Source organism: Paecilomyces variotii, assembly GCF_004022145.1.
Source record: "Paecilomyces variotii strain CBS 101075 chromosome Unknown C8Q69scaffold_10, whole genome shotgun sequence".
Lineage (NCBI taxonomy): Eukaryota > Fungi > Ascomycota > Eurotiomycetes > Eurotiales > Thermoascaceae > Paecilomyces > Paecilomyces variotii.
The window spans coordinates 434,630-456,946 of record NW_021167149.1 but is presented as its reverse complement, the minus strand read 5'-3'; the positions used below and the strand labels follow the sequence as shown (position 1 = coordinate 456,946).

At 50.7% G+C, this 22,317-nt stretch overlaps 9 protein-coding genes across 9 annotated transcripts; 3 read left to right on the top strand and 6 right to left on the bottom strand.

Moving 5' to 3' along the window:
* Window positions 1–33: 33 nt before the first annotated feature.
* Window positions 34–2,021, bottom strand: C8Q69DRAFT_509199 (alpha-1,6-mannosyltransferase subunit; the record flags this gene model as incomplete). Its single annotated transcript, XM_028633073.1, has 4 exons — window positions 34–1,286; window positions 1,369–1,542; window positions 1,635–1,910; window positions 2,006–2,021. The coding sequence occupies 4 exons, from the start codon at window positions 2,019–2,021 to the stop codon at window positions 34–36; spliced, it is 1,719 nt and encodes a 572-aa protein (XP_028482893.1).
* Window positions 2,022–2,307: 286 nt separating this feature from the next.
* On the top strand, window positions 2,308–2,758 carry C8Q69DRAFT_509198 (Yos1-like-domain-containing protein; the record flags this gene model as incomplete). Its single annotated transcript, XM_028633072.1, has 3 exons — window positions 2,308–2,341; window positions 2,427–2,486; window positions 2,592–2,758. The coding sequence occupies 3 exons, from the start codon at window positions 2,308–2,310 to the stop codon at window positions 2,756–2,758; spliced, it is 261 nt and encodes an 86-aa protein (XP_028482892.1).
* A 993-nt stretch (window positions 2,759–3,751) lies between these two features.
* C8Q69DRAFT_509197 (putative ubiquitin carboxyl-terminal hydrolase creB) lies at window positions 3,752–6,315 on the bottom strand (the record flags this gene model as incomplete). Its single annotated transcript, XM_028633071.1, has 4 exons — window positions 3,752–5,852; window positions 5,914–5,927; window positions 5,995–6,138; window positions 6,283–6,315. The coding sequence occupies 4 exons, from the start codon at window positions 6,313–6,315 to the stop codon at window positions 3,752–3,754; spliced, it is 2,292 nt and encodes a 763-aa protein (XP_028482891.1).
* A 3,067-nt stretch (window positions 6,316–9,382) lies between these two features.
* On the bottom strand, window positions 9,383–10,783 carry C8Q69DRAFT_64177 (hypothetical protein). The gene is made up of 2 exons (XM_028633875.1): window positions 10,078–10,783; window positions 9,383–9,956 (listed from the first exon to the last, which is right to left on the bottom strand). Exons 1-2 carry the CDS (start codon window positions 10,458–10,460, stop codon window positions 9,497–9,499), a joined length of 843 nt encoding a protein of 280 aa, XP_028482890.1. The 5' UTR covers window positions 10,461–10,783; the 3' UTR covers window positions 9,383–9,496.
* A 79-nt stretch (window positions 10,784–10,862) lies between these two features.
* C8Q69DRAFT_475639 (histidyl-tRNA synthetase mitochondrial precursor) lies at window positions 10,863–13,254 on the top strand. Its single transcript, XM_028631206.1, has 4 exons — window positions 10,863–11,663; window positions 11,755–12,237; window positions 12,303–12,726; window positions 12,805–13,254. The coding sequence occupies exons 1-4, from the start codon at window positions 11,107–11,109 to the stop codon at window positions 13,132–13,134; spliced, it is 1,794 nt and encodes a 597-aa protein (XP_028482889.1). The 5' UTR covers window positions 10,863–11,106; the 3' UTR covers window positions 13,135–13,254.
* A 158-nt stretch (window positions 13,255–13,412) lies between these two features.
* Window positions 13,413–15,168, bottom strand: C8Q69DRAFT_64090 (ubiquinone biosynthesis monooxygenase). Its single transcript, XM_028633873.1, has 2 exons — window positions 14,841–15,168; window positions 13,413–14,778 (listed from the first exon to the last, which is right to left on the bottom strand). The coding sequence occupies exons 1-2, from the start codon at window positions 15,013–15,015 to the stop codon at window positions 13,427–13,429; spliced, it is 1,527 nt and encodes a 508-aa protein (XP_028482888.1). The 5' UTR covers window positions 15,016–15,168; the 3' UTR covers window positions 13,413–13,426.
* A 636-nt stretch (window positions 15,169–15,804) lies between these two features.
* Window positions 15,805–16,687, top strand: C8Q69DRAFT_64106 (hypothetical protein). Its single transcript, XM_028633874.1, has 3 exons — window positions 15,805–15,987; window positions 16,056–16,321; window positions 16,529–16,687. The coding sequence occupies exons 2-3, from the start codon at window positions 16,124–16,126 to the stop codon at window positions 16,679–16,681; spliced, it is 351 nt and encodes a 116-aa protein (XP_028482887.1). The 5' UTR covers window positions 15,805–15,987; window positions 16,056–16,123; the 3' UTR covers window positions 16,682–16,687.
* Window positions 16,688–17,175: 488 nt separating this feature from the next.
* On the bottom strand, window positions 17,176–19,099 carry C8Q69DRAFT_64086 (putative vacuolar targeting protein Atg24). The gene is made up of 2 exons (XM_028633872.1): window positions 18,585–19,099; window positions 17,176–18,481 (listed from the first exon to the last, which is right to left on the bottom strand). The coding sequence occupies exons 1-2, from the start codon at window positions 18,876–18,878 to the stop codon at window positions 17,267–17,269; spliced, it is 1,509 nt and encodes a 502-aa protein (XP_028482886.1). The 5' UTR covers window positions 18,879–19,099; the 3' UTR covers window positions 17,176–17,266.
* A 127-nt stretch (window positions 19,100–19,226) lies between these two features.
* Window positions 19,227–22,266, bottom strand: C8Q69DRAFT_64079 (pheromone processing endoprotease Kex2). Its single transcript, XM_028633871.1, has 2 exons — window positions 20,242–22,266; window positions 19,227–20,183 (listed from the first exon to the last, which is right to left on the bottom strand). The coding sequence occupies exons 1-2, from the start codon at window positions 21,999–22,001 to the stop codon at window positions 19,457–19,459; spliced, it is 2,487 nt and encodes an 828-aa protein (XP_028482885.1). The 5' UTR covers window positions 22,002–22,266; the 3' UTR covers window positions 19,227–19,456.
* Between the last annotated feature and the right edge of the window lie 51 nt (window positions 22,267–22,317).

Genomic DNA, 22,317 nt, shown 5'->3' with positions numbered 1-22,317 from the left:
AATCTAATCAATCATGGATAATTCCCAATCAATCTATCGTACATGTTTCATAATCGTAATCTTCGGCTCCATCCTCACTTCAACCCACCATCCCCTCGTCACGTACTTCCGCAGCATTCCCCGTACCCGATTCCAGCATTTAACCCCCTCATCACCCAAAACATACCTAACGATATCATCTTCCACATGACCTTCAGGAGCTTGACCGGGCCGTAACACCCTCACTCCCGCGAACCCATCTACGACATCGACAACGCGCCATTTATCTCCGTCTCTGGAACTAGCCATCACACGACGTTCCTCGTGTGGTTCGACGAGGGCATAGTCGATCAGACTCCAGAAGCTGCGCTTCTCTTTGCGTTGTTTGTCTTCTGTCTTGTCGTAGATCCACCGGGTGCTGCCGCTGCGGAGAGATGGGATTGATCCATCTGGGGAGCCCGGGAGGGTAAAGAGGGGAGATGCTGGAGGGGGCATTTCGAGGAAACGTGTCACGCCTGTTTGGCAGGCTAGATTGCCTAGGTGGACGTTTATCACCTGTTGGGAGTTGTGGGCGTGTTTGTGAAGTGCGTTCAGGGCGTGGGCCCCGGGGTAGTTTGCGGAGGAGGCGGGGAGGAGGACGAGGTTGGAGATGGTGAAGGCGAAGAGGGTGGAGAGGATGAGGAGTATGCATTGGATGCGGTATATGAGGGTTTTGGCTCTGTGCGTCCAGATATATGAGGACCCGATGGCGGCGGCGGTGGTTAGGGGAGGGACGGCGTAGACGATGAAGCGCCATTCCTTGTGGGGTTGGAAGCTGTAGATAGCGATGTAGATGAGGGAAGGCAGGAGTACATAGAGAGATGAAGAGCGGATTGAAGGATGAAGGACTGAGAACGGGATGCAAACGACATAGGTCATGGGGTTGAGGAGAAGCCGCGGAAGCGCGCTGGTGAAATAGAAATGCCATGGATGGGTGCCCCAGGCAGAGGCCTGACCTGAAATGACGTTGAATTTGAAAGCTTCAAATTCCGGCCACATGGGGTACTGCTGCCAGAAGAACGAATCGATCCCGACTGTGATGGTCAGACCGATCAGCAACCCGCACAACCCAGCAGGGACGATCTCCTGGCGGATCCTGATGCGGCCGGTGAGGAAGAGAAAAATAGTCTGGACACCGAGGAGGATTGCGATCTCAGAGCGGAAGATGATCCCCGAAATCGTTAAGAGGTACAGGGCAAGACGGGCTCTCTTGCGGTACTGCTCTGGGGGGATAGGTTCAGGAAGAAGGTATCCCAACGCCAGCGTGGCTAGAAGCGCGTCAGTATACATATACATACACTTATTTCCATATGATTCTTTCATGGAATTAAACGCGAACAGGGGACGTACTGATACCAAAAGCAAACATATTCGACAACGTTCGCGACGCATAGTATATCACATGGAATTGGCTCGCCTGGAACAGGAGATACCAAGTGGCCGCAGTGTTGCCAAATGCTCGACGCACACCAGAGGCATAGGTAAGCAAGGCGTAGGCATTGAAGAGGCCCAATAATCCTCGTGCTGGATACAAGAAAAATGATCAGCCACGATAATAAATAACTTTAACTTCAAACATAGAGAAAAAAATCTCTATATTCCGCGCATCACCATACCGAGAAACTGCTTATCGACATTCTCATTCAACCATATAAACGGCCGCGAAATGCCCGACAGGGCCAATGCTCCAACGAATGTCCGGGGAACAGCTCCCGGGAAGGAGAAATGGTCATAATGTTTCTGGAAAAATACAGTGGCGTTTCCAGAAGGAATGCCATAAGTCACAATATCATGGATCGCCTGCACATGAAAGGACTCTTCGACCTTGGTGTATGGGGAAACTAAGAGGTGGAGAAGGATCAAGGCTGGGATGGAACCCAGGAGTAGAATATCTGCAAGGCAAAAGCAGTAAGTTAATCATATCAGCGGATTAATTATCACCAAGACAAATTCAGAAAGAAAGAAGAAAAAAAAGTAATAAACGTACCGAAATCCCTTGCCATCTTGTCTCATTTCTGGGGAATGGTTTGTCTGTTTCATTCAGAAGCCCAGACAAGCTCGCCGCAGCTTCTCCCCACACGACCGCCTTGAGCTGCCGGCAGAACAGAACAAGTCAACGCCAACTTGGCTGCTTCGGTAGAACATCCGCAAGATTCAGGAACCAGGTACTCCATACACGACCTAGGTACTCCTCACATTACTCTGAGAAAGGAAATCCCCTCTCTAGACACCTCTCCATCAACAACCCAGGCAAAAGAACAAAAAGAACACCCCAGAACATATCGCAAGATGTTGCTCTTCGGCCTAGGGAAACTCGTATATGGTACGCTTCCAACTCCACAAACGCCATGTATATTGCATGTCTCTTATAAGGCAAACAGACTAACTCCTTTCCTTCTCCCACGCAGTAATCGTCCTCCTCCTCAACGCAGTCTCTATCCTCTCCGAAGACCGCTTCCTCGCACGAAGTACGTCGTCGTGACTAACTAACCCTGCCTCCTTCTTCTCCCCTCTCCTTATCCTCTCACCACACACAATAATCGAAACATCAATAACTGACCGATCCGATCCAGTCGGCTGGGGCCGCACACAAGCATCCGAACCCGGTTTTGGCGGCGCGTACGATGGCACGAGCATCAAAGCCAAGTCCGTGAATCTAATTGCGAGCGTGAGAACCGTTATGCGGAGTACGTTATACCCATCTGTTTACATGTTTGTTGCTTTCTTGGTGATGGATTAAAATCAAGAAATGAATCTTGATAGGAGCTGAAGCTAACTGTTCTTGTGACGATAAATAGTACCCCTAATCGCAATAAATACAATTATTATCGTGTACGAGTTGATTCTGGGATGAGGTCTTTTGCCCTGATCATCTTGTTATTTTCTTTTTTAAACATTCGAAAGGATTGAAAGTCTAAACGTTTCCAGCGGACGGTGTAGGTGAAAAAGGAAAATAAATGGGCAGAATAAGTTTCGACCCATTGACTTGCGTCGTCGGATTACAACAATATGTCGGATAAATATTGCGCATAATGAAACGAGCACCTTGGACACTGGTTTCTTTGTTCAACGCCTATCTCTCTGTGGAAAAATACGGTGTATATGTTATGACATCATGAAATCCTCAAGATCGCAAGGATATGCTATCATGTTGATCTTCTTTCTATTTTTCAACTGTGTACACGCACCATGTTCGAACCCAATTGAGACATGGGCAGGAGAAGAAATAAATGGCTAAAAGATATAAGTCACATGTCCAATAAAGCAAGTTGAGTAGCAAATGGCCAATTATCTGCCCGAGATAGAAGGGAAAACCAAAACAGAAGAGATGCATGGGCCTGTCCATGGGCCTGTTTCCTTTTCCCTAGTAATGAACAAAGACAACAAAAAGAATATGCTCGATCCGCCAAGGATCATATGATAATGAAACCCTCCTTTGACCCCAGAATGTTTTGCGGGTGAGACTGTATATGCGACCCGATGAAACCAAAAAAAGGAAACGCCTTGAGCGCCAGAAAATCGAGACCCAGCGTTTGGGTATCAAGAACAATCGACAGTGCCTGTGACATGTCTACAGGGAGCATGTTTCATGCGCACGGCCATCACGAAACATCCCCAAAATGATCTGCGCGAGTGATAGAAATAAATAAGATGTGTGTCGATATGTACGAGAGGTCGAGAATGGAAGTATATGCGCAGAGTTCGGGAGAATAGATGAAAATGGAGACCGCGTCTATGAGAGGATGCTGAAGGATTTCTTTCTCAGGCCGCCGAAGCCCCGCCACTTGCCATGACTTATCTTTTCGTGCTTCAGCTTGGGCGATTCCGGTTTGTGAAGTTCGTGGTCCTCACTGCGGGCGAGATTCTTCAGCAAAGTCTCTTGTCGCGGTGGATGTTCCTCCATAGGGTTCGAGTCAGGCCCAGCAGCAGCCTTGCCTTCTTCCAAGCGTACAAGGTCGCTTGATATCCTGCGATCTTTCTCCTTTACCAGCTTATGGCCAATGGTCTTGCTGCCGCGCTTGAATCTCCCCAACCCGTGTGACAGGTTCTTTGGATGGCCGTTCTCCTTGCTTTTGTCCTTGTCGGTCTCCGCTGCATTTCGTTTGTCCTCATCAGCTTTGGTGGCTTTACTGGCCTCGAGCGCAGCTTTCAGCTCAGATTCTTCGCGCTTGTTGTCCTCCTTCCTTCGTAGCTTTTGAGCTTTATCCTTCTCCTTCTCGGCAGCTTTCTCCGCGGCTTTCCGTTCTTTTTCTTCCTTCTTCTCTTTCTTCAAGAGATCACTCTTCTTCACGTTCAGAGGCCTGGCAGGACCTGGGGAAGATGGGGGAATGGGAGGAGCAGTCGGATACACAGGCTGCTCAGCAGGCGTGGAAAGGGGCGGCGCACTCGGTATGTGGTTCAGATACGGCATACGGTTTGCATCATCCGACAGCGGCCCTTGCGATATATGGACCTGATCCGGTGGCATGCCATTCGTTCTGAGTGACAGATCTTTCAGCTCAGGTGAACTTTGGGTGGGAGTCATGCCCTCCTGTTCCTGTTCCCGCTGTACGGCTTCGAGAGTGGTTTCTTGGTAGAAAAGAACGTAGGCGCATGCCAGCCCCGGTCGGTCACCAAAGAAGTTGCGAACAAAGTTCTTGTCCACAGGCTCTACCATCTCGTCATCGAACAACAACCATCCATGCTCCTGTGTCTTGATGATGGCAACATAATGTCCATGGTAAGGACCTCCTCCAATGTGGACGACAACTGCGTACAGTTCATAGAGGCGATCGGGATCTTCTGCATCATCGGTCGTATTGAAGAGTCGCAGGTGGTAAGGATACACGACGCGATGGAACAGCTTCTGCAATCGCTGCAGGTCTTCTGTGTATTTAAAGCGCTTCAGATGCAGAGCCAAGATCCTCGGTAGCCGCTTAATCTTCATTCGCTTCTCCGCCTCCTGCAGCCCACCACAATTGTCACAGTGGAACTTGTTCCGTTCACATAACATCTCCTCCGCAGAGAACTTCCTCAGACAGGATGTCACCGATGAATGCTGATCCAGATCGACGGAAAGATCGAGGAACACCTCGTCTCTCTGGGAGACCTTCTCGCATGTCAAACACTGGGTCTCCGAAGTCAACGTGCCTTCAAACAGCTCATGCACCCATCGGGTTGTATTTGGAGTCTTAGAACCACTAGAGCCTGCGACGTTGGATGTCGTTAGCTCTCCGTTCTCACGGCTGTGTTCCGCTTGGTCATCATTAGCTGCATTAGAAAGTCTCTTTTCCTCCTCCAATCGGGAAGATTCCGCTTCGACATTTGCGACGACCTCGTTCAGTAGCAAGTTGAGAAACTCATGGGCATCTTGATGCATCGCCGATCTGAACATCTCGTGCTCTCGTTTTAGGACGTCTAGGAAGTGTTGGGGCCGGATCACTCCCACTCTCGACTGGCTTGCGACAACGGATTCGAATATATCTTTGAGAGATGTGAATAATGACTCGGGCATCCCATAGCTTGCTGCGTTATCCTTTGTCTCCAACAGAGGCAGGGTCTGCATGGCCATCTTCTTCTTGTATTCTGGCGAATCTTTATCTTCTGGCTTTGGTGGTGGCTGGGTCGGAGTGACGCCCGCACTTCGAGCCGAGTACGGTCCCATGGACGTTGCCCGTTGTCGCGTAACGGCGCCTTCTGCGTCCAGGTGTGCTTCGTGAATCGGAGTTTGATACCGCAGGGTCTTTGCCAGAGCCGCTTCGAGAGTGTCTATGGGAGTGCGCTTCGGGTAGTTGATCACGGACTCTCGAAAAGGGACCGAGTAGTATAGACATTGTAGGATCGAGTTACAGTAGCTGAAGGACAATGCGCATTAGTGATAGAACAACGGGGCAAGAAGATCTGAGGCATGCATACCATGTATTGCCATACTGGTGTCACAGCTGCATTAGTCTCCATCGTTCCTGAAGTGGTAGATCGTCTTGGAAGAGCACTCACATTTTCCATCCCGAAGAACTTGTCGCTCCCATCCTCTTTTACAGGTCCTTCCACATCCTGCAGCATCCTCTCTAGAGGCGTTATCTGTGGCGCTGTGGAATCCTTTTTCGGCGGACTTGGTCCGACACTGGGATTTGAGTTACCCTGCAGAGTGCTATCAGCCAAACTGTCTCATGTTGCTCCATAAGTTTAACTTGATTGCGACATTCCGGCGTTGTCTGAAGCGCTCCGTGTGGTGTATGCGATCCGATGCAATGCAGTTCCTCCGACGGGCGATGCAGCACTTACACCATTGCCTCTCAAGTTCCTAAGGAAACTCATGTTGATATATCCAAAAAGAGTCCACCATGAGCCTCAATCGGCAATCGCCGCAGGGAAGTACTGGAACCACCAGTTGGCTCCAGGACGTACGGCCGCAGCACTGCCGATTGCAGACGGTAAAGTGTAAATCGGCGGCCGGGTTCCTGAACCAACCAAGCGACCCAAGTCACTACCCAGCACCAAATGCAAGTATCAACAACAGCTTCTGAGTCGGTTGCGTCTGCGATAGTGTCCGGAGTGTCCTGGCGTCAACGGCAACGTACGCTTCCGAGAATTACCGTGCAAGGCGCGAGCAGTGTTCGTTGTAGAAGGGCTGAGTAAGAGGCCGTGGCGGCGAAAGATGCAATTTTCGGGATGGAAGCCTGGGCCACGTACATACAACGAGAGACAACGGCGAATACAGGAGGAAACGATAAGACGAGTAATTGACTCGCAGCAAAGAGGGCAGTTAAGTTAAGGAAAGGAAGAATGAACGAGAGGAGCTGTATGACCAGCGAGGAAGGGCGGGTTGGAGCGATTTGGGGAACGGCCGGTTGGACGAGACGCCGCTAAGCGTCGAGGCTGGCGCGGGCACAGATGGGGGAATCGGACTTAACGACGTCTATGGTACGCAGCTCCGTACTGAGGGGAACTAGTTAATGTCATTTATTATTATTTTTGTAGTAGTATGGTTATTTTTATTATTTGCGATCATGGAGACGGAGCGTCTAGAGTGTTAGTGTTAGTTGTTAGTACTATCCCTGGCAACACGAGCCGTTACTTATTACTACTACTTCATGTGCGGCGGTTAGATATATTGTTGAACTGCGCTCGGATTCTTTTCTGCTTACACTTATGGTACAGGTTCTGTTCCTCCACAGCGAATTGGATGAGTTCTCGAGTAAGTTACTTAGCTTCAAGGTACAGCGTTGGAGGCAACCGAACCAGCCTCCGTTCCCAGTTCCGCACGGTCTGGGCAGTGCGAACTGTGGACAGACAGCGTGGTGGCGGCGTCGCATGGCCGATAACATGAGGCTAGGTTATTAATTAATCCCTAGTTATCTCTGGGCGACTCCACCAGCTAACAGACGCCATGCACAGCGAAGTGGCACGCTGGAGAGCTACCGTAGAACTTTCCATCTCGCGGTGCTCTCATCCAACTGAATGGTCGTGGACAATCGGTGACTTTCTCTTCCGCGCCACTGAACCACGGCCATCTGCCGCAACGGTCTCCTCGTCGGACGTTTAGACCCCGCCATTATTATTATTATTAGGATTGAACTGTCTTAAGTCACTCAGACTACCGGAGAGATCGCGGAGACATAACTATTCAACGGGCGCGGATGTCATCCTACTGTACTGTACATCCATGAACAAGTCGACCGGACCGTCTGATCTCGACATATCGACCTGCATCGTCGCAAGGCAAGGACATGGGGATGCCAGAGAACAGGGAATGTGATTTGTTGCCAACAGACTGGCAATGCGCTTAGCCGTTCGTTCTGTTGGTTATGTTACAACTCGATAGCCGATTGGATCCGGGACAATGTCCATCGAGGAACTCGATTGAACCGATCTATCTCCATATGGCAGAGTACCATACAGGCATCCCTCGTCTGTCATTCTCCAGGTCTTCCACTCATATCACTGTTTGCTGCTGCTTCTCCCACATGAAATCCTTGCTGAAGCAGTGCGTGGTTTGCGTTTCATCAGGCGGGATCGATTTCTTGAATCGGCGTATGTCTAGCGGCTATTGATGTTGGAGAAAGACAGCGGGGTTAACGGTGGTTGGTGGGTTTTGGGCCTGCCACCGGTCTGATTCTGGAAGGTTTGCGATTGAAGTCTTGCTCAGTCGTTAGCTGCCGCTGTGTAGGTACCTATGATCCATAGTAGTAGTGTAGTGTAGATCCAACCCCGGTGGTCTCGTACTCCCCCAGTGTTGGATATTATGTTGTACAGCCCGGCTTCGCCGTAATACAGTTGTTTCTCCTCTGCTCACCGGATGCGCCCACCACGTGGAAGGCAAGGATGGTGCGCAGTGAGGCATTTCAAACCAGCGGCTAGTGATCGTATCGGATGGGATCTTCCTCTCCTCCATCATCAAATACTCCGTACTACTTGGCATACTTGCTCATGACTCGTTAATTATACATACTAGTTAGCTACATGATGCAGCATCTAGCATACCGTATTACTTCAAACATCCATCCCACTCTTTCGCCAGGGCCTTCTCAGCCTAATAGGTCGCCACCACGGCACCCCCACGACGAAGCAAACGTGCGGCACACTGGCCGATCCGATAGTCATTATGGTATTCCCACGCGGTCAAAAACCCCCCTTCGATTTTGGGCTCAGTAACTCAACTTATGTCATTCTGTTCTGCTGATCGGCATTACAGCGACATTATTTCTCCCACTTTGCTCGAGTACAATGTGGTGGGGACATTGAAGTGTGGGACTGAAATACAGTAGGATGGAGAGGAAATAGCTGTAGATATAAATGGTTATATTCCTATTATTCTCGCAGCCTCGCCATCCTTGCTCCGATTTGGGATCAGTGAGAACATCAATTCTACACACAATGCAGACTATTAACCAACTACCAAAACTCCAGTCGGTTAAATTCCATTTTCTGCAATTACATACCTACCAGATTAGTTAACAGTCAGACTCCCCACATTGATAGTTAGACCCTGCTAGCGTGGAAAATGTAAAGAAAGGACATCGAAAAGAAGGTTAACTAACTACTACAGTACAATAATAATAGATGAACAAATGCTGAACATTGAACAATACTACTGCTGATATTGGAACTGGTTCAAAAGAGACTTTCTCCTTATTTGCGCAAAGCCTGGGAAAACGGAGATTGGTTTTGATAGCCTGGAAGAATTTCGTACATACTTTCCTGATACGGGCGCCCCGAGGCAACAATCCCCTTTCCCGAAGCGGGTGGTTTCTTTTTTATCCGCGATCATGGTCAGAATATTGTTACACAACGTATGATTCCTTGGTGCTATGGGTGACAAGATGTGTGTAGGTGAAAAGAAAGGGGTTCATTAATACATCATTGCTGGATGTCAGTTGGCATCATTATCTCTCTCTCACACTTTCTCTGGCTACGGCGTCGCACCGCTCTTCCCTTCTTCCCAAAGGGTGGAAATGATGGACTACTCTTATCGATCTGTTCATCTTCCCCAGATTTCTCACTCAAGATTGGTCATGTCATACTCGCGCCTCACTCTTCTGATTTTGAACGGCATATCCCGATTTCCTTCCTCTTCTTCCTCGTCCCCTACGCCTTGATACCTCCATGGCAACTCTAGCTCAAATCTCTCCAGCCCCTTCAGCGCAGTCAACGGCCTGAATACATCCATCTCCGTCGCGGCATCCATCCTGGGCCCGTTCCAGATACGAACCATCAGCTCCCGCAGTCCGGTCATTGATGGAATCGTGCGCCAAACTCTCATCCACGTATCCCTGTCATAAGGGGGTGGGGGCCGCATTCGAGCGTGCCAGAAACACACGCAGTCCCATTCGACGTGTAGAGTGCGGATTGCTGCCAGTCGCTGCGGGAGAATAGTAGAGACAAACCAGAGGATGGTGTCGAAGTCGTTGGAAAAGAACGTGTTGTGGCTGTAGAGGAGATCGATCGTTTCAGAGTATCTGTTTTCCGTTAGAACGGGAAAGGACGCGAACGGGGGGATCGTGATTTGCCGAAACCCCAAAGTGTAATAATAACAATAATAAAAGGAGAGAAACAAAAAAGGGAATATCTCCATCGTACATCCTGCGACAGCTCATGGGTAAAGCAAGTAGGGGTTTCCTCTGAGGTATCCATTTGACATAACGAGCAGTCTCATCCTTGAAGATATTAAGGACTTGTCCGCCGAGAACTTCGATATAGATCTTCCGCCGGATTTCCGCCGGTAGTTTTGAAAAGAATGAGGACTGGAACTGATTGCTTGTCGATTGCTTATTCTTATTCTTCTTGATTTTATTGTTACCAGGTATTAGTGGTTCCTTGATCAGGGGAATGCTCAGTGAGCGTTGTCGTGTCGATGGCAATGAGACGAGAGCATTTTGCAGGTGTCGTTCGCGGAGCCTTTTCTTGTCAAGATCGATTTGTCTCCGCGGTTTGAGAAGAGAGCCGAAACAGCAGGTGATCATGGTTGGAGTAGTCGGATAATTGTGCTCATATAGAGACACACTTGATGCATATAAGTGAATCGAAGTAACAAGACAATATATTCAAATTCATTAAACGAAAGCTGATCCCCGCCAAATATGCAATTACGTGTACTCCATCATACTGTTGCGAGGTCCGGTCATTTCTATCAGCAATTGAGCTGAATTCATCGTGAAGGGTCCATTTGTCTGCCTGCTATCCGAGTGTGGCTGATGGCTGCTTCGATCGGCGTGTCCTGAAACAAACGTCCTTACGCCGCGAGACCTGATTTGTCGTAAGTAAGAGATGGGCCTCTTCTAGAAGCAGGATGGCCTTGCAGTCGTGTCAGAAGTGAAAATCAGGGTCCTCTCGTAAGAGAGACATCGCATTTTCAGGACCAGAGGGGACACTTCAGAGTCATAATAGTTCATATCTCAGGTCGATGGGGATATGGTCGGACCTAACCCCAAGCCCTAATTACCTTTTCCAGACCGGACAAACTTGCCCTTTCGGTCCCTTGTATCCAGGAAAAAGTCGCGACTCTCCAGGACGACCTTAGATGGCCGATGACGCCAATTGAATTGCCTGCTGAAACCCAACCGCACCATCGTCTTCTTTTTAGTTCCCTTTCTGGTCCCCAAGTCGTGTATGAGGGCCTCTGTATCTCTTCTGCGCTCTGCACGACGAGCAATTGGTGACCGGCCCGCCGTTGTTCCCCTCCGGAGCCTGAACGCCAGGACAGCGGGCTTCCGCCCAATAACCCCCACCATCCCCCACCATCGCCGTTTCTCCTACAGTCACGACTCTCCTCTACCGGATTCCACGATGCCGAAGGAAAAGGTCTCCTTCACTCTGAAGACCCCCAAGGGGACCAGGGACTGGTCCGGCTCGGACGCCCTGCTCCGTGATCGCATCTTCAGCACCATCTCGGAGGTCTTCAAACGTCACGGTGGCACGGCGCTGGATACGCCCGTCTTCGAGTTGCGGGAGATCCTGGCGGGCAAGTACGGAGAGGACTCGAAGCTCATTTACGATCTGCAGGATCAGGGTGGAGAGTTGTGCTCCCTCCGATATGATCTCACCGTTCCGTTTGCGCGATGGCTGGCGATGAACCCTGTTAGCCAGATCAAGAGATATGCCATAGCCAAGGTCTACCGACGAGATCAGCCTGCTGTGGCCAAGGGGCGGATGAGGGAATTCTACCAGTGAGTCGCCTGGAACCCGCGACCTGGAAAAGTTCCAGAATGGGAGGAGTCAATTGTCTTCTGTCGAATATAATGCTGACCAAGACACCAGGTGTGACTTCGATGTCGCCGGTAGCAACTTCGACCCCATGGTGCCGGATGCGGAGATTCTGAATATCGTGACGGAAGTGTTTGAGGAACTCGGCTGGAACAGGGAGCAATTCACAATCAAGATCAACCACCGCAAGATTCTCGACGGTCTGTTCGAGGTGTGCGGCGTGCCACCAGAGAAGATCCGTCCGATCTCGAGTGCTGTCGACAAGCTGGACAAGATGCCTTGGGCGGACGTGCGGAAGGAGATGGTCGAGGAGAAGGGCCTGGACCCTGCGGCGGCAGACAAGATCGAGACATATGTCAGCAGAAAGGGAAGACGGGAACTGCTAGATGCGCTCCTGAAGGATGAAGCCCTCATGGCAAATGCCTCCGCGAAGCAAGGCTTGGAGGAAATGGGACTGCTTATGGACTATCTGGACGCCTTTGGAGTTCTAGACACTCTCTCCTTTGACTTGAGTCTCGCTAGAGGTCTCGATTACTAGTATGCCCCCTTTTTTTCATAACAGTATCCGTCAGTACCTGAAGCTAATTTGCGCCCGATTGCAGCACCGGTGTTATCTACGAAGTCGTCACGGAAGGTTCCGCGCCTGCTACCGCAACTAAAGCTGCTGAGACGCAGACCCTGCAAAAGTCAGGAAAGAAAGACAAGTCCAAGAACCCCAACCTGGAGGACGACGACCGATCAAATGATCCGTCTGTTGGCGTCGGAAGTATTGCCGCAGGCGGTCGTTACGACAACCTCGTGGGCATGTTCTCGAACAAGGCGCAGATCCCCTGCGTTGGTATCTCATTCGGTGTCGACCGGATCTTCTCCATCACCAAGGCTCGCATGGAGCGCGAGAGGAACTACAGCGCAGTCCGCAGCACAGAGGTCGACGTCTTCGTCATGGCCTTCGGTGGAAAGGGCTTCACTGGCATGCTGAAGGAGCGTATGGAAGTCGCAAAGAGCCTGTGGAAGGCTGGCGTTAAGGTAGGTGATCCTACATCTACAATCTCAATCTACCGGTGCCATATGAAAAAGATGACTAACCAACACCACAAATTACAGGCCGAATTCAGCTACAAGGTCAAGCCAAAGCTCCCCCAACAATTCAAGGCAGCAGAATCGAACGGTGTTCCCTTCGCCGTCATCCTGGGCGAAGAGGAGCTCAAGGCAGGCAAGGTCCGTATCAAGGAGATGGGTCTGGAAGAAGGCCATCCCGAGAAGGAAGGTGTTCTCGTCGACCTCAAGACTCTCCCCGAGGAGGTGAAGGCCCGGTTAGCAAAGAAGAACAACCCAACAACAGGTGCCAGTGGAACCGCCGTGACGGAATTGGCGCAAAAGGTCGAGGGCCTAAACGTTGAAGCTGCGCCGAAGACGGAGGATGCGGGAGTATGATGAGTCCAAAAAAAGAGAGCATGACCTCCTACATATCTTGTTTCGGAAAGGTTACTTTATACATACATAAAGAGGGAAACAATAAAAATAGGAATATAAAATACCCATTCTAGACCGTTACACATCTTATCTCCTAATGTAGAATTTAAAACGGCTTTATTTCTTTTTTCATGCTGGACGGAGACGTGGAATGTGTTTTCTTTGATTGGATATATAAATAATACATTGATGGAACCACCCACACCTTACTTAATGAGTACCTAGTAGTACAATACATATCATTTTGGAGAATTTAACCCTGAGCCTGCTTCATCAGGAAGCCCTTGACGAAAGGTAGTTGGTCCACCATCTTCAAACCCAAGCTTCTACCCCAGGTGATCGGGCTCTGGCCAGGGACATTGTAAAGCTTGTGCAGGATATCACAGACGCCACCAACCTTGGCGTTCACGGCCCAGCGTTCGGAAGAATAGCGCTCCACCGTGAGCAAGTCTCCGATATCCATTCCGTGGGTGACGGCATATTCGATCGTGTTAGCTAGAGATGCGACATCGCCGAGACCCAGGTTGAGGCCCTGTCCGGCCAGCGGGTGGATGACATGGGCAGCATCTCCGACCAACGCGATGCGTGGAGAGACGTAAGTGGAAGCATGGCGGAAACGGAGTGGGAAGGAGGCAACGCTGCGTTCCTGGACAGCTGTGACGGAGGGAGGAATATGAGGCGGCTGAGGAGTGTGTTGTACTCGCCATGATAGCTCATCTTCATGTTCAGTTGGTGTAGACGAGGAGGATGGATTCAGATCAAGCATGTACTTGAGATCCGTCATCGACAGGCGGAAAGCAGCATTGACCATGGCGATGAAAGCCTTTGGTGGGAGAGATTTCAGATACGCTGCGTTCTCAATGGTGGTAGACCAGACCAGAGTGGCATGGTTATCGGGGAGTGGAAGCAGAGCAATTGGGCCACCTAGTGATGGTAGGAAGCGCTGGTATGCTGTCCTCTTTCCAGCTGGGAAGGGAGGGTTCTCTGGCCCAGCCAGAGCGAGAGTGGCCACGATCCCATGTCTATTGTAATCCCATCCATCCGTGGCGATTTGCGCGAACGAGCGTACTGGACTGTTGATGCCATCTGCACCGACCAAGAGTCGAGCAGCGATGTTCGTTGGCGGTGATGATGTTGCTGCTGCTGTTGGAGAGAGTGAAAGCACCGGCCATGCAGACATATCCGGTCCGTCCGGATGGTCGATACCATTGTCGATCGATGACACGGTTGTGTTGGAGAAGATCGAAACACCATCCTCACCCAATGAGTTGATTCGTGAAAGCAATGCCCGGACTAGGTTCGCGTTCTCTGTCATCGTCGCGATGGTACGGGGTGTCTCGAACGGTGAGCCCTCCGCAGACCAATCGAATGATATCTTCGAACCAGTCTCTCCATCCCACACTTGCATCTCCTGGTATTGCTGAGTCCTCGAGCTGTCGACATGCTGCCAAGCTCCTATCTTATCCAAGAACGAGACAGACGAGGGTGTAAGACTGCTGACTCGGTTTGAATATTCAGCTGGGCCCGAGCTCCATGTGCGGGCTTTATCCAGGTCCTGGGCCTCGATCAGGGCTACTTTCAGTTTTGACGTGACGGGGGATGCTCCTATTTCTCTTTATCAGTTATATATTTCGAGGATCTAGCCATTGGACGTTGTATGGGCCTACTCAGAGCTGCTAGAAGTCCCAGACCGGCGGGACCTCCTCCAACACAGACTACATCATAGACCTCCGGCACGTTGTTCGTCGCGGAGGCAAACTGCCTTCGCGGGGAGAAGAAGGCGCCCCGTCGACATGAGGAGCAGACATAGGACCGCAACGCGGAACGTGTTAGAGGCCGCATAGCTGCAATTCCCCTGTGATGGGAGATCCGGGATAGCTCAGGAACTCATGCTTCTGCGGCGGTCGAGCTGCCGGACAAGGTCTCTTGCAAACAGAGCAAACCTCTTCCCAGCCCACTCAGTGGTATTATTATCATCCTTTCCATTAATATTACTGTGTTATTATTCAGTCTATCAGGCTAACAATAGAAACTAACCTGCAGAAAAGAAGTCTCCCGCATATAATCCTTGGAGAACTTCCAAACTAAACCCAATTGACGTTGTCGTCAGTCCTCTTGAACGGCTTCATTGCTCGCGCCGGCCTAATAGATGCAGGTAAGCAGAGCCAATCCACGTCAGCGAGCTACGCCCGCAGGAGATATTCATGGCGATGGTCCTATTTTTTGGCCCCAGCGTCACAGTGTAAGTTCCAGAAAGCAATCGCTTCTTGTTCCGGTGATCTGCGACGGCGTCTCGCGGACAAGCACCAATGCAGACTCAGCCACCGCTGGTACAGTACAACGCCCGTCCTTCTGCATTCCAGCAACAACTTTCCCTTGAGCCGCTTTCCAATCAAAGGACGATAAGACAAGGATTCTGGTCAGAGTTCTGTTCAGATAGGCGGCAAATCTCTACCCTTACTCTGCCTTGTCCCATCGACGGGGCGTAACTGGTGGCGGAAATGCCACGCTTTCACGTTATGGATTACGAAAGTGAGCTGTACATCTTGGAGAATCCCCTCCTCTCTCCTCCTTTAGCGCCTTTTCTACTCGAAGCCACCTTTTTTTGCTCATAACCCTTTCGTGTTTTTGCTGGATTCAAAGTACCTACCTAGCTTGCAAGAGTCAGCCCGTGCGAGCGCGACCCGAATCGGAATACTACTTACTATCTATCAGATCTAGATAGTGGTGTATCCGGGGCCGTTGAGTGGGCAAGCACCTACCTGTCTCTATACGATCTCCGGCCGTTCTATTCTTGGTATTTTTTCTTCCAAAGTATCCATCTTTTGTCCTGTTTGCGCGTTCCTCTCTCTCGTCCCCCAGTCTCCAACTCCCATCCAAAGGGCTGTGTTTTGCATAGGCGACTTGGAATTGACGCCAGTTGCCTCCTCTTGATAATCCACATCGCGAAATGGCGTCTGCTTCAGGTGTCACCGCCACGACGACAAATGAGCAAAAGACGACAGATCTAACTGCCAACTTCGCTCAACCCAAAAAGTCACCGACGGCTGGTAACCAGCTATCGATCGGATATGACCACGAGACCTACCTCCAATTGACGGCGGGGGCGAATGCGGAAATCAAGACTCCGAATCAGATATATATGGAGGTGCGTTTTGTGCAATTCCATAAATACACTTCGAGTACTTTTTTTTTTTATTATCCTCTTCTTCTTCATAATTCTCTCTCTCCTGAAGACATGCAATATTCCATTCATCTTCATTTTTAGATCTATCTCTGAGCTTGAATCATGATAACCACATACTTATCTACCATCCTAACAATAATATCCCTAACAATAACCAACAAAATCCAGGAACGAACTCGTCGTCTACATCTCCGCGCACAGGACCCTGCCGTCAGTGATCCTCAATCCGGACCAAGCCCTACCGACTTCGAGTACGCGTACAAGCACTCAAAGCACAGACCCAGTGATTCCTCACATCAGTATCTATTTACCAAGCAATGAAAGAAACAAGATTCAAAAAAAAATGAAACTCATCGACGATAGACAAAATATGAAATACCTATTTAAAGCGCATATATGTAACCGATAAGGAATCTTGGAGAAGGGGGGGCGGGGTTGGGGAAAGCAGGATAGGATAGGATAGGCCACAGAATATCTGAAACTGGACATCGAGAGCAAGGGGAAGGAATAAGATTATATAGTTATTATTATTGTTTTTTCCCTCTCTTCTTCACAGGGCATGGATGATGTCACTTAGCGAGGGGGTTTCTTTTTTTTTCTTCTTCTTCCACGAGAGGAAAATGGTTCATTTCGTCCTTTTCTTTCGACTCTTCGATTCTGATACATAACATACATACATATGTAATGACCGTAATAATATTAATATTTGGAAAGCTTTCAAACATCACATTGTGGAATCACTATTCCCGCTCTCATTTGTCTCATCCCGAGGGTTTAACATAGGTAGATAAGTTAATACTAATATAATCAGATCATCACAAACTTCCGACAGGAACCAACGACCGCAGAACATCCCGTGCTTGAATTTCTTTCTTTCTTTCTTTCTTTCTCGTAGCATTCCGAAAATTACACAGTCCCAACGCCCTCTCTGGATTCCGAACCATTTCCATAACCGTAGTCATGTCCTTCCTCGCCTTCCAGTTCGCCTTCCATTTCTGCAATGAATCGTTCCCAGGTGTTAATGACGCCTTGGTAGAAATCGATGTGTTTCTCGGAAAAGTCGCCAAGGGTATCACGGAACTCGACGGCTTTGATCCGTTCAAAGTCGGCTACTTCACGGACGACTTCTTCGTCGAACATTTCGGACGTCGTCTTTGACGATTCAACTTCCCGCGTGAGCTCGTCGATGCGAAGTTCGAGTTTCCGAACCCGTTCCCGACGGGACTGTTCGTGGTCGACGCCGCGCATGTCCTCCATCTTGGAACGGATGAAAGAGGCTGGAGATGAGGTGAGCGGGTTCGAGGCGTAGTAGGAGGATGGGTTGTTGGCCAGGGCCTCACGATCAGCAACCGCTTTATTACGGTATTCAACCAGCGCCTCGAAGTCAAGTTGCTTCTGCTCGCGTGTCTTGAGAAGGCCCTTTACAGAAAGGATGTATGCTTCCATGTCACGTAGAGATCCCAGATAGTTCTGGTCTGTGTGTTCCTTGAGCATCTTCAACCCGCGTGTCGTCTCTTCGACTGATGCCGCAAAGATCTGTAGGGGCACCTCCACGTTTGGCTCGAGTGGTACCAACTTCCGGAATTGCGTAGCCAGGTCAGCATAGTCTGCTTCGAGGTCTCCCTCGCGGCGGGCGACCCTAGCCACAATCTTCTCGACGTGGCCGAGATCCTCATCAAGCTTGTCTGCCTTCTCTCGCACCTCGATGAACCGCTTGTCTGGCTTGTGCACTTTCGTAAATGCATTGACGAATGTATCGGTGAAATTGTCAAAGATGCCAGGTGCGGCAGTACCGTCGGAGGTGCTGGACGCTCTTTGCGACCGTAATCGCATATGCGCGTTCCAGTCTGGCGATTCTAAGAATATGACCAATATCGGAGCCCGGCGAAGTACAGGATGCAGCGTCAGGCGCTTGAGAAAGCGATGCAGCGACCACGCACGCCGCTGTGTGAAGTCTGGGCCGAACCTGTCTCCCCGCACATACTCCATCTTATGCTTGTCCGGTAGCGGGGGGACGGCGCAGGCGGGATATTCCCGAAACAGGGTCTTGTACAGGAAGTAGAAGTCTGTAAAACGCCTCCGGACAGCAAAGTCTGGCTTCTGGAATGACTTGAAATCGGTCTGTAAAGCAGTGATGTTAACATGGCGGGCTGATACGGGATCTCCGATAGGCAGCTGAATTCAAGGGAGTATGAAATATAACGAAAGGAAATCAACCACCCACATGTGTAGTGACCAGGTAGGAAATATATGCGTCCTTCGTCCCATCATTCTCCTTCAGCGGCGAGTCCACTGTAACCTCTAACACGCCATCCCCGATACCTGCCAGGTCGACCGCATCGGCGAGCGGTCCAGCCTGGGGCTCATCGCTGGTCGAGCTCATCCTTCGCTTGCCATTGATGTCGCGATCAGCTCTATGTGGTTCATCGACATCTGTACCGGAGGTAGGCGGTCGGGACTGGTCACTTTGGGGATCGTTTCTCCAGGAAACATTGTCGAAGTCGTCGTGGTGATCCATCGGGAGCAACAAGGCGGTCCCGTGGGGGATCGGGGGATCACAGGATCGATGCGAAAGCGGGAGCTCTCAGAGGAATAAAATGTATGTGGATGGACAACAGCTAAGCTGGAGAAACTCTAGAATCGCAAGATGCGCCAGATCTCAGACGCTCGCGCTTCTACACAGGAGTGTATCGTATCAGGAGGCTGGGAGTTGGTAGTAGTAGTGACTGCGGAGAGACCAAGAGACGGCAGTTCCGGCGGGCGGAGGACGGGGAAAGCCGACCAAGGAGCGTCATCGCTTATCCCACTTCCCAAGGCTGTGATACTTATCAAATTAATAGTAGTACATTGTCAAAGCAAACAATACCTGATCACCAAGAAAGCTACGGAGGACCGAAACTCCAATATTTGACATGGCTACTAGTTCTATAAGATTAAGTCTATAATATATATAGATTGGCCGGTTTTCCTTAGAAACCGTATTGATGCACTAGATATACGCCGGGAATCTCGATCAATAGACGAATGAGACAAAACCAAAAAGGGAGAATCCATAGAGGAATGCCGCTACAATACAAATGACAGACAAAATATTCCTCATGTCCTTTCGGGACCTGCTTTGTGCTTTTCGTCGAGATCCTCATCGCTGGCGGTACGGTCTCGGTATGGCCCTTCATCCCCATCGTCGCTTAGCAGTTCCTCGTCACTCTCGCCAGCGAACGCATTATACAGCTCGCCGCCGCGACGTCTCTTAGCACCAGATCCTCCGGTCAGCGCTTGGTTATCATCATCCTCCTCGATCATTTCGAACTCATAGTCATCCCGAGGGTTGTTGCGGAGACGCTTTCGTCGCTGGACGTAGAAATAGGTGCCTAGAGCGGCGCAGAAGATGACGATCAATCCCAGGGAGGCGTATATCCAGACCTGCGTGCGTTTGGAAGCTCCAAATGTTGGGAAGAAAGACGGCAGGAAGCTATCCGATACAGTCTCAGTGGGCGTCGCGGCTGAGTCGGGGGCTGCAGTAGTTGTCGGCACTGCCTCAACAGACGAAGGCTTCGCATTCACCGGACGGTCAACGTGATCCGTAGGAAGACTAGGCGGCTCAGTCGGCTGCGTGACCGGATCAACAGTTGTCGTTGCCACGACCGCATCCTCGATATTATGATCGTCGTCATGCTCGTCTGGAAGAGGATGAAGTGGCTGGTTCGATTCATCACGAGCTTCTCCCCAGAGATTGATTCTCCAGTCTACAAAAACACCAGTGAATTCATTAACATTCGTGTCTTTAACAATCACAGACCAGCGGCCGATGCCAGATTCTCCCCTGCGAATTCGTTAGCTTTCTGATACCGCTCGATGCAATGGGGCTTCGAGATACTCACCAGTGAGCAACAGACATAAAAGTCCAGTCGACATAACCGACGCTGGCACTATCGAGTCTCCGAGGCGTACTCAGGTGGCTAACAATACCCTCGGGGCTATGCAGCTCAACGCTGAGGTCTCCACGACGGGTGTGGTTGACGTTCATGGTCACAGTGACATGCTCGAGTCTTCCAATGTTGGCCTTCGTGATGACATCCTCCGTGATCTCGAAAGAACTAACAAGGCCCTGTTCGCCTTGCGGGATTTCGTGCTCCACTCTCAACCAGGGAGAGTGGTACCAGGCTTGCGGTTTGACCAACTGCCAATCCCTCGCTTTCTGGATCAAGGCATATGTGTCGACCTTGCCGTATCCCCATTCGTGGCTGAACTTCTTCCCAATTTTGGTTACCTGCCAGCCCTGATCGTCCTCATGGATAGGAACGGCCGTCTCCAGCAGCAGATACTGCATGTCACGCCACGTCAAGTCAGGCCGGACGCTCAGGGCCAGAGCCGCAGCACCAGCTGCCAACGGACCAGCAGCTGAAGTGCCGCCGTGGGTGACAGAGCACTTAGACGCGCCGACATCCGTAGTGTGAATAGCATCACCGCCGCCACTGCTGTACGCGACTACCAGCTGGGCAGAGCATGATTCGGAATAGCTGGGATGATTGCCTTCTCTGTCGATGGCGCCCACCGTGATACTGTAGATACTGTTTGTGTAACCATCAAAGTTGCAATTATCATCACTGGCCGCACCGTTACCAGCAGCGAAGACGAAGATAGAACCTTTCCCATGACGGCCTTGCTGAACTCCATTGACCATAGCTTTCTTGATCAGTATTCCCGGCGCGTCCATCGTTTGGCCGTCGTCGGGCGGGCCCCAGGAGCAGGAGTAGATGTCATTGCTCTGATAGCCGTAGTTGACAGCAGCTGCCTCATCCGCATCGCTGATGGGTTTAGACAGAATGCGGATTCCGGCCACCTTGCTGTCGTACGCCATTCCGACTCCACACACATTATTCTTGGCTGCAGCCACTTCTCCCGCACACCTGGTGCCATGCTTGTCATCCAAGAGTCTAGGTCTCGGTTCGTTGGTGCCATCATTGTAGTCCCACGAACCTCCAGGATAGTAGTTGGGTCTGAGGTCGTCGCTGTACATGTCCAAGCCATCGTCAACGATCGCCGTGGTGACTCCTTGTCCCGTTACGCCCTCGAGCCAGACTCCGGTGACATTGAGATCGTGGCCAAGCTGGACAGGATTGTAGAGATGCCACTGATCCTGAAAGATGGGGTCAGTGATCCCGAGAGTAGTGGCGATATCTCTCTGAGTCTGAAGGGCAATGGGATCCGCCTGCGCACTTCTCTCAACCCGAACAGAGGGGCCACGGCGCTCCAGAGGAGGCGGTATCCTCTTCTGCAGGCGCTGCTTCAACGCCAGCTTCTGGGACCAGAGAACCCCATCCAGACCGTCGTTCCTCTTAGCCAAAGCTGCACCATTGTCGAGCGACCGTCGACGTTGTATCCTTCTCTGTCGGAGATCCTCCAGTAGTGCATCTGTCTCTGTGCTTTTCTCCTTGGGTAGTGAGAATCGATGATGGCCGTCTAATTCACCAATCTGGCCCTCGTGACGGGCACCGAGCACGCGCGCGATATGTTCGGGGGAGACTGAAGAATCGAGATGCAGAGCTATAAAGTCGTGGGTATCATATGTCCGAGGAAGTAGATCGGCCGTTGCTGTATAACAGAACGCTGCAAGCGCTGCTGCGCGAAGGAATCGCATGTTGAAATGAGCGATAATGGCAAGGGCGTTATATCGGGGAGACGCCCTTGTGAGGCGACCAGATTAGGGCCACGGAGCGCTTGCCATGAACGATCCCAGACCGGCGATGGCAAGATGAACAGTCGACGGAACGTGTCGATGGAAAATGCAACTGTTTCGGGATGGCAGCGTGAGCCCTTGTCACTGCTCCCAGATGTTGCCGTGGCAGATTATGGAGAAGCAGAGTTGTCCTTAACTGGACTTTTTGCGGAGAGCTTAGAGCATTGATTAATCACTTGGCGGGCCGCGAGTCTCAGGGCGTGCCGTTGTTGGCTTC